This window comes from Octopus bimaculoides, chromosome 23 (genome assembly GCF_046866305.1).
Source record: "Octopus bimaculoides isolate indiv1 chromosome 23, ASM4686630v1, whole genome shotgun sequence".
In the NCBI taxonomy this organism is placed as follows: domain Eukaryota; kingdom Metazoa; phylum Mollusca; class Cephalopoda; order Octopoda; family Octopodidae; genus Octopus; species Octopus bimaculoides.
This window is the reverse complement of record NC_142950.1, coordinates 19,204,646-19,215,826: the sequence shown is the minus strand read 5'-3', so window position 1 is coordinate 19,215,826 and position 11,181 is coordinate 19,204,646. Positions and strand designations below refer to the sequence as shown.

Genomic DNA, 11,181 nt, shown 5'->3' with positions numbered 1-11,181 from the left:
TGTAAGCTTTTCCTCAATTGTAGAGTATAAGCAATAAGTGAACAGTGGGCTTTATAAACGTTATACTACAAACTCCACTCTACCTATTTGATACACACACACAAATACACACACACACACATAAATATGCTTTTTGTGCCAATTGTAAATTTTCATTCTTCTTTTCAATTTTTCAGTGTCTCGCAGTGGAAATGTAGAATACCTGAGAAGTGAGTCATCCATATTAATAATCAAATACATAAAGTGTGAATCTTTTGATCCTACACTAATACTAACCCTATCAGTTTTTCCCCTTCTAGATCTTGGCCCTCAAGAATTCACTCCTTGCATAGGTTTCTTCTTTCTCCAGTTTTTCTCTTTTTTTTTTTTTGATCTGGTCGCAGCCTCTGACTTACAACTGTTTAAGAAGTATATTAATCATATCACTATCATCGGTCTTGGAATGGCCTGCTAAAGTCATGAGCAAAGAGGGAAAAAATCTGGCAGGAATTGTATAGGGCTGGACTAAAGGACTCATGTTATTCACTGTTATTTGCTAAAGTATAAGATGCCATTGTTTCATTAAAAAAAATTTACTTTTGAAAAAAAAAATGCTTAGGAAGCAATATTTTTAGGTCACAGGCATAGCTGAGTGGTAAGGAGCTTACTTCCCGACCACACGGTTCCAGGTTCAGTCCCAACCTTGGGCAAGTGTCTTTTACTATAGCCTCGGGCTGACCAAAGCCTTGTGAGTGGATTTGGTAGGCAGAAACTGAAAAGAAGCCTGTCATATATATGCATCTGTGTCTTTGTGTCTGTGTTGGTTCCCACCACTGCTTGACAACCAGTGTTACTGTGTTTATGTCCCTGTAACCTAGCAGTTCAGCAAAACAGACTGATAGAATAAGTACCAGCTTAAAATAATGGGTAATGGAGTCAGTTCATTCGACTAAAAATTCTTCAAGAAGGTGCCCCAGCATGGCCACAGTCTGAAACAAGAAAAAGATATCAGGAGATATTTTAAAAAATAAAAGTTTACGAAGCAATATTGTTAGGAAAATCATTTTACTTAAAATGTAACTATGACACATATAAAACAGGTTTTTTTAAAGAGAAAGTTGCATTATATGCCAGCAGCAAATATAATGGTTGTCATTTTTCTCTATCAGCATGGAAGCTATTGCATAGAATCACTGTCTCTGGCTTGTTCTAGAGTAACTGTCCTGGCCACAGATACCAGATACCAGAGTGTAGTGATGAGCATAGTTTTCTATACAAACCTTCGACTTCTAGTCAGGTTACAAACCCAGACATCATACATTGTCAGTCATCGACATTCACACTCTTCATGTTAAATTATGCTGCACAAGAAACAAACATTCCATCAGCACCATCCACCCTGCAACACAGTCTTCAGCAGAAAGGGATATTGCTGTCAAAATCAAAGATGGATGGCAGAATAATCTAGCTCCAACATCCTCCAGATACATCTTTTTACTTGTTTCAGTCATAGGACTGTGGTCAACCCTAGTACTTACCTGTAAGTCTAATATTTGTTCTATTCCACTGGTGTCTTTTGCTGAACTGCTAAGTTATAGAATGTAAACAAACCAACACTGGTTCTAAAGCAATGGAGTGGGGACAGACACAAACACACACACACACACACACACACACACACACACACATACACACACACATACATACCTAGATGCAGGTGTGGTAAGAAGCTTCCTTCTTGATGACATGGTTTCAGGTTCAGTCCCACTGTGTTGCACCATATGACGGAAACAAGTAAAATATAAAAGATAGTGTCTTTGTTGACTGTCACCCTTCTTTGATTGCTATCAGGTATATACCATATTTAATTGCATAAAAGATGCATGAATATATCAAATGCACCTCAGTTTCAACAGAGCACAGACAGGAAAAAAGTTCTTAGTGTATTAAAGCCTTCAGTATTTAAAGCAATCTTGCAGTACATTACAAAACATTACAAAAATACCTTACCAATAACAGAAAACATTCATCAGCATCACCATCATCATCATCATCATCAACTTTTAACATCTATTTTCCATGCTGACATGGGTTGGACAGCTTGATAGGAACTAGCCAGGCCAGAGGCTGTACCAGGTTCCATAATCTATTTTGGCTTGGTTTCTACAGCTGGATGCCCTTCCAAATGTTAACCACTCTACAGAACGTACGGGATGCTTTTTATGTGGTACCATCACCAGTCCTTTTACATGGTACCAACACCCACACCAATGCATTTTATGTGACACCTTAGTTTTAGGATCTCAATTCTGTTGTGGTGCGAGGGTCTTCTTGAGTACACTGTATATAAAAAGCAAGTTAGCATGAGAGCTAACCATAAAGCAGGAAATCATGATAGTGAAAATATCTTACATGATTACAGTAATAAAACATGCAAGGAAAAAGCAAGCTTATTGGAGGTCCAAGTTTGTATATAGGACCCGGGGTGGATTTTTTTTCTTGTCACATTTTTTGGCGAGAAAGTTAGTCTGCCCTAGATGCCATCAAATAGAATCTCCTTCTAACTTCTCTCTGTTTTTCACCATTTTAACTTCATCCCACTCCTCTCTGATTCAGCATTTTTATTTTCCTTTTTTCTTTCTATTTCTTACCAAAAGAAAATACTATTGTCTCTGATGAAGAATTTTTTGAAATGTTAGGCCAAAATATTCTATATATTCTACTTTGGAATTATTTATATAAGCTTATAGTTTGACTTTTTAATCCCGATCATATGGGAATATAAACAACGACTACTCAAATTTGTTTGGGGTTGCAATATTGCTAATGACATATACAGACAGAGAAATAGATACATACACACACACAAACACACACACAACATATATATGTAGATGTTTAATACAACCATTGAAAATATGATGCTATATTTATGTTGTCTGCTAGGGTAATTTCTCCATGATACATGTGTATATATAATTAATATACATCTGATGGTCATAATCTTATACATTTGCAAGAGAGAAAGGTGGGAAGGGTGTACAATGGTGTATTTAATATCAACTCCAATACAATGGCCAGGAACATATTTCATTAATGGAAGCATGAATGAAAAGCAATGCCAAGACAATCACCGAGACCCAAGACAGTACTTGAAGACTGAGCACAAACAGGTTGCGATCGTAAAGAGGATGGTGATGGGATGGGAGGGGGTGCAGTGAAAGTCTAAATATTCTTTTATTTAGTCAAGTACTTTGAATATGTATATGCATGTATGGATTTATATACATACACATATATATACAAATGAACATACACACACACACGCACACACACACACACAGATAGATAGATAGATAGATAGATAGATGTGCATACATACATCTCTCTCTCTCTCTCTCTCTCTCTCTGTATATATATATATATATATATATATTATTGTGTATGGGGAGAGTCATTTTGTTTTAGTGCCTTATTATTTAACACACTCACTGGTTCGATTTCCACACATTTACTTATTTATTTTTCCCAAAATTTTCAATGGAAAAAGGTTGCAAGACACAACGAAAATTTTGAAGTAAATAAATAAGTAAATGAGTGGAAATCGAACCAGTGAGTGTGTTAAATAATAATGCACTAAAACAAAATGACTCTCCCCAGACACAATAAAATATGCTTCAACGCAAAAATTCACATAAAGAATCTTGCAAACCAAATACAAAAATGAAATATCTATATATATATACATATATATATATATATATATATATACGACGGGCTTCTTTCAGTTTCTGTCTATCAAGGTCGGCCCGAGGCTATAGTAGAAGACACTTGCCCAAGGTGCCACGCAGTGGGACTGAACCCGGAACCATGTGGTTGGTAAGCAAGATACTTACCACACAGCCATTCCTACGCCTATATATATATATATATATATATATATATATATATATATATATATATATATATATATATATATATATATATATATATATATATATATATATATATATATATATATATATATATATATATATATATATATATATATATATATATATATATATATATATATATATATATATGTGTGTATGTATGTGTATATATATATAGATAGATAGATAGATATGTTTCTTTATTAGCCACACAGGGCTCAACATAGAAGGGACAAAATACAAATGTAGAGTTTTTCTTTTCGAGGGGGGGGGCGAAAAAAAAAAAAGTGGGGACAACGATGGAAAAAAACATCGCAGAACGTTTGGGGTATTTACAAAAAATATGAAATAATACAGAAAATTCCCAATAAATGGGGAGGTTATCCGTGGAAAGAAAAACCTACGAAAAGACCACGGTAACCTCGGTCCTTAGTGTCACAGTTTGTTAAATAAAATTTCTTTTATTTATGCAAGAAACGTAAGTAACTCTCTGTTTACAAAATTTTAATAGATAGATAGATAGATAGATAGATAGATAGATAGATAGATGTGAATACATACATATATATATATATATGTGTGTGTGTGTATATATATATATATATACATATATATATATATTCTTTTACTTATTTCAGTCATTTGGGTGCAGCCATGCTGGAGCACTGCCTTTAGTCAAACAGATTGACCCCAAGACTTATTCTTTGTAAGCGTAACACTTATTCTGTCAGTCCATTTTGCTGAACCACTAAACACACCAACATGGGTTGTCAAGCGATGGCAGAACAAACACAGACACACACAAATATATATATATATATATATATATATATATATATATATATATATATATACATACATATATATATATATATATATATATATATATATATATATATATATTTATATAGGTGCAGGAGTAGCTGTGTGGTAAGTAACTTGCACATGGTTCTGAGTTCAGTCTCACTGTGTAGCACCTTGGGCAAGTAACTTCTACAATAGCCTCAGCTGACCAAAGCTTTGTGAGTGGATTTGGTAGATGGAAACTGAAAGAACCCTGTCGTATATATATATATATATATATATATATATATATATATATATATGTATATATGTATATATGTGTGTGTATTTGTCCCCCAACATCGCTTGACAACTGATGCTGGTGTGTTTATGTCCCCCGTAACATAGTGGTTGGCAAAAGAGACCTGTAGAAAAAGTACTAGGCTTACAAAGAATAAGTCCTGGGATCGATTTGCTCGACTAAAGGCAGTGCTCCAGCATGGCCACAGTCAAATGACTGAAGCAAATAAAAGAAAAGAATAAAAGAACATACACATACTCACATATGTGGGAGTACCCAAAAGTAACCAGAAACGTTCTTTGTGGAACAAACCCCTTGTAGTTTAGGCTCTACCACTTGAAGCCACTTGATGTGACCCTCAGGCATCAGTCTGCCAGCCAGCATCATTCAGTGAAATCGTTCTGCCACATGGTGTGTCTTTGTTTGCGTTGCTTCTCCCCTGTTTGTCGATCTTTGCAATGGCTGAAACAAAGGAACAGCATGCTTCTGTGAAATTCGCTTTTCTGCTGAGAAAAATGGCAGCTGAAACAGTTGTCATGCTTCAAACAGCTTACAAGGATGCTGCCATGAGCAAAACACAAGTTTACAAGTGGTTTCCATGCTCTAAGAATGATCACTTGTCACTCGAAGACCAACCTCATTCAGGATGACTGTTGACCTGAATGAATGAAAGCATCATGAAAATTCATGAACTGATCTTGGAGGACTGTCACCGAAAAATTGATGAACTTGCTTATATGACTGGTGTGTCCTGGAGCTCCTGCCAACGAATTTTGAGCAAAGAATTGTGAATTGGAAGAGTTGCAGTAAAATTTGTACCTCACTTGTTCATGGAAGATCAAAAGCAGTCATGGCTGAATACGTATCATGAACTGAAGGAACAGTTTGAAGTTGATCCAGGCCTTTTTTCGAAGGTCACCACTAGTGACAAAAGCTGGTGTTATGGAATTTGCAGATGTAGAACCCAGTGAAGAAAAAAACGAATAGTGGAAAACGTGCCTGAACTGATGTATTGCTTCAAGTGGAGAATATTTTGAAGGCGATAAAAGAGTTAACATGTAAAACTAAGTGAATAAAGCAATATTGTAAAATTGCTGTTTCTTTTGGGTAACCCCTCGTAGGTGTAGACATGGCTGTGTGGTAAGAAGTTTGCTTCCCAACCAAATGGTTCTGGGTTCAACTCCACTGCATGATACCTTAGGCATCTGTCTTCCACTATAGCCTTGGGCCACCCAAAGCATTGTGAGTAGATTTGGTTGACAAAAATTGAAAGAAGCCCATTGTATATAGATATAAATGGCTGTGTGTTTGTGTGTGTCTCTTTGTGTCTGTGTTTGTCCCCTACCACCACTTGAAAACTAGTGTAGGTGTGCTTACATCCTCATAACCTAGCAGTTCAGTAAAAGAGTCCAAGCTTAAAAAACAAGTACTGAGCTCAATTCGTCTGGCTAAAATTCTTCAGCATGGCTATAGTCTAATGATTGAAGCAAGTAAAAAAATAATACACACACGCACACACATGCCTATGTGTGTGTGTTTATACACATGTCTCTCTCTCTCTCTCTTTCTATATATATAAAGATGAGAATGTGTGTGTGTGTGTGTCTGTCTGTCTATGTGTCTGTATGTGTGAATCCCTAAGACTCGAGAACTACACAACTGATTTCATTCAAATTTTACACATACCTTACTTAGGGTCCATGTAGTGTCATAGGCCAAAAACAATTTCAACTTCTTGCCTAATACGAGCCCAGAGCAACCTCCTATCTCTTCCACTATTGCAGTATTGTGTCAAAAGCGAAACTATTATCTCACATATATACAGGCATGCATACATACATACATACATACATGGTGGTTGTCTACTCCTTAAACAGAGTTTGACCACCTCCTGCACCTACACCTTAGCCCTTTCATGGCGTCTGATGTGGCTTTTTAAACCAGACAGTGTTTTGAAAAAACACCCACACAGATTGCACCTCTGATTTGCACTACCAATACCTGCAAGTAAGTTCTGCTCATTGTGGATCCTAACATGTCTTTTAAGACCCCCATTGGATTTGCAAACCCTCTGGCACACACCACATTCAAACGTGTGCACAGACATATAATCAGAATAGCTGGGTGAGGTTTGTTTTCCATGGGTTCGCAGGTGAGATTTGAGGCCAGCCAAGGACAGACATAGTCTGTCACAGACTGTGCACACAAAAAGGTCCTTGTCATTCACCTTCTCAGTCTTCACCTTTTTCCTTAAATGTCTCTTGAGCCCTGCTTGCATCATCCTGGCCTCTTCAAATGCTTTCACTCCACTCCACACCCTTGTTCGCCATCCAACTCGATCTGAAGCGAGGACTTCTATATTTTTTTTTTTTTACATACATACATACATACATACATACATACATACGAGAATGTCTGTCTGTGAGAAGGGTAATGCTGTGTGTTTCATACAATTTCATGGACCAAAATTACTGAATAGATCCTTATGATATTTGGAACTTAGATTCAATGCATTAGGGTGGGTATAATGCAGTATGTTTGGTTTGAATTTGCAGTGGCTTAAAGAGGGCAGAACCCCCCCATGAAAATTCATAAATTTCCAATGTTGATGAAATTTCAACCATGGGTAATTGACACACATCAAAAAGTATTCCCAGAGTTTCCGCTTCTCATGAGGATTCTAAGACCCCCTAACGGGGGCCTTAACTCCCAAATTTTAGTAATTTTTTATGATCCAAAACTAAGTCAAAAGTAGTGAATGGATCTTTATGAAATTTGGAAATTATATTCTATGCATAAAGACAGATGTAATGCAGTATATGTTTGAAAGGGAGGGGGAATAAATGAGGCCATAACCCCTTTGAAAATTCATCTGTCTTTACTGTTGATGAAATTTTAGCCATAGATATTAGACACAAATGAAGTAATATTTCTAAAATTTCAACTTCTTAGGAGTTAGTAAAACCCCTTAAGCCCCACAATTTAGTCATTTTAACTAAGCCAAGACGAATACAATTGTAATCTTGGAAGCTGTAGAATCACCCAAACATACAAGGTGAGTGTTATTTATAATTTAATGGTACAACACTATAAGAGTTTGCTTTCAGATATACTTAGATTGTGATTTCTGCAATGTGGTGCATAAATTATCAAGTAAAGGAGAGGCAGCTTTGCCTCCACTGATTCAGTTGCAAAGTGTTATTTTGAGTAAAGTTATTTGGTTGCAGACCTCCTTTCAGTCTTTTTATTATCAATGGGTAAGAGATAGTCCCCAGATGGTAACATTGATTTCAAGGCTTTCCCAGATAAGTGACTGGTCATTCAAAGAGGTTTATAGATTGCAAATTTATTCTGTCCAGTTACCTATTGGCATAGTGATCTTTAGCGAACTCCAGAAGTGACACTTTCATTTCTCCTTAGCCCTCATGTCACACAGTTGTTTATGTTTATTTCAGTTGGGTCACGCCCTTTCTATTGCTATAAATCCGTAATACACCTTACAGCTGTGCCGGTCACCTGTATGGTAAGGAATCCTACATTGGGGAGTGGTAACAACTAGGATAGGGTAGTTGACTGCATATTGTGATCATTTGTCTTTTGGTTTCCTTTAGCTTTGCTCTCTTTTACAAACCCAGTGAACATTCATATATTTCCAATTTCAAAGAAATTTGAACAATAGATATAACACCCAAGTTAAAAAAGATTCCCAACAATTCAACTTCTCTGGTTGACTTTAAGACGCCCCTCCACACACACACACAATAGGGGCTTTAACTTCCACATTTTAGAGCTCCATGTGCTCCAGTTTTCAGGAGCAAAAACCTTTCAAAAGGTTCCATAAGATTTCGATTTTGGAATCTGGGCATAGAGATGAGTAGTATGGGATAAATATGTCATGATTAGAATTTTTGTTAGGGTCACTCCACTTGCATCCATCAACCACCGCTACCCCAGAACAAAAGAAGATGACCCTGTTTGACGTTACAGCCCTTACCTTTCAGTTCATCTCATCCCCCGTCATATATATATATATATATATATATAGAGAGAGAGAGAGAGAGATAGAGAGATAGAGAGATCTATATATATATATATATACATATATATATATATATATATATATATATATATATATATATATATATATATATATATATATATATATATATATACTGTATACATGTGCACACGCACGCACACACACATATATACATACATATGTGTGAGTGTGTGTGAATGGGGGAAGTGTGTATGTATATGTGTCTGCTTCTAAGCATGCACACATACATATAGGCATATGTATGTTTGTTGTTTTGACAACCAGAGATGTCAATCACTGTACATAGCTATGTAATTCTATATATATATATATATATATATATTTATATCTTGATTATATTATATTCGTAAGAAAGAAAATAGAAAATGTAAACAACATCTGATATGGTTTTAATGTAAACATATATTGTAATATAATGCATAAAATTGTCCATGATTGCATTACTTTTAGTTTCACATTAAGAATAGCAATTTTCAGATGGCTTCTGAGTAAAGAGGTTTTCCTAATCTCATGTTTACATCAGTGTCTATGCTGAGCTGCCACCCATCTAGCCAAGAATATATTACGATCTGCATATGTGTGCATTTGTGTATGTGTATGTATATGTATATATATATACATATATATATATATATATATATATATATATATATATATATATATATATATATATATATATATATGTGTGTGTGTGTATATACATATACATATATATAATAAAATAGAATAATAAATGCACCCTTTTAAAGCCTAGCCAGGCTCATGGGCTCAGTTTCCCAGATTCAATGGCGTATGTATTCCCCAGCTGGACGGGACGCCAGTCCATCGCAGTGTTACTCATTTTTGCCAACTGAGCGGACTGGAGCAATGTGAAATGAAGTGTTTTGCTCAAGAACACAACGCATCGCACGGTCCAGGAATTGAAACCATAATCTTACGATCATGATGCTGACACCCTAACCACTAAGTCACGTGCCTCCACACACACGCACACACACACACACACACACACACACACACATATATATATATATATTGAAATCATAGTGATATCAATTTGGCAGCTGATGATGGGGACACATATTTGTTATGCTTGCTTGTGGATATTTATATCTTCATCTTGTTATTTTGAGTTGTTCTTCATTCTACTAAAGTGAAAAGGGGGCTCATGCAGTTTCACACCTACCCTTGAAAATTGTATATATTTTTTTAAAAAAATTTTGGGGGATTCTTATGTTTTAGATCTCGGTGATTACAAATATGCAAAGAAAGAAAATTAAGATTTGCTGTATTTATAATATAGTCGTTGAGGCAAGCAAAATGGATTTTGTTTCAGTTGAAACAGTGAGTCGAACAAAATGTATTTTGTTTCGGTTATTGTTCTTAATAAAACATAATACCACTCAGCTCCAGCATTTTGAGATCGTTATTGTCGGTGACATAACCATGTTTCTATGAACAGGTGACTCACAAACTCATGTAAGTTTTTTCTCAGTGTTTTAATTAAGTTCAAGCCAGTTGCTAACAAAGCAGCAAGACTTTTTGAGTAAAGAGAGTTCCTGGTGTTTGTAAATATGTTGTTGAGTTGGTGTGTTGATTGAGTTGTTAATGCTCATTGCTTCTTAGCTGGTACTGGCATACTACACAAAACATAAAACATCAACGTTCAGCTTTTGATGAGTGGTGGGCCCCACTGACAATTCTCTAACTAAGCCCCACACTTCCTAGCACCAGCCCCGCGTATATATGTTTGCATGTTCGTACAAATGAGCATGAGTGTATGTTTGTTTGTGTGCGCCTACGTGTACAAGTCAGCAGCTAACTCATTGCAGCCATTACACATTCAAGTTGTTACCATGCCATATTCCCAAATGATTGTAATTAAAATTGCCAAACTATGCAATTTATTATTCAATCCAAAAATTTCATATCTTTCTTGAGACAAATGCTAAAGTAATTCTATTTTGCTAATTCAGACAATATTCCCCAGCCCTTCCCTGCTTTCTTTTTCCTTTTTTTGGGAAATCCCACTCCCTGCAATATTTTCTGTAAACAAAACATATTTCATTCACCATGTAATATATATCTCCCAAATATTATTAAAAAACTAGGTTAAAATAATT

At 35.7% G+C, this 11,181-nt stretch overlaps 1 protein-coding gene across 1 annotated transcript in view; it reads left to right on the top strand.

Annotated features, from left to right (window-relative positions):
* The window catches only part of LOC106867818 (inter-alpha-trypsin inhibitor heavy chain H5), a 126,617-nt gene that overhangs the window by 91,218 nt on the left and 24,218 nt on the right, over nt 1–11,181 (top strand). The window contains exon 9 of the mRNA XM_089340307.1: nt 177–209. Within this exon, the coding sequence (XP_089196433.1) occupies nt 177–209 (33 nt within the window). The remainder of the gene's footprint in view (nt 1–176; nt 210–11,181) is intronic.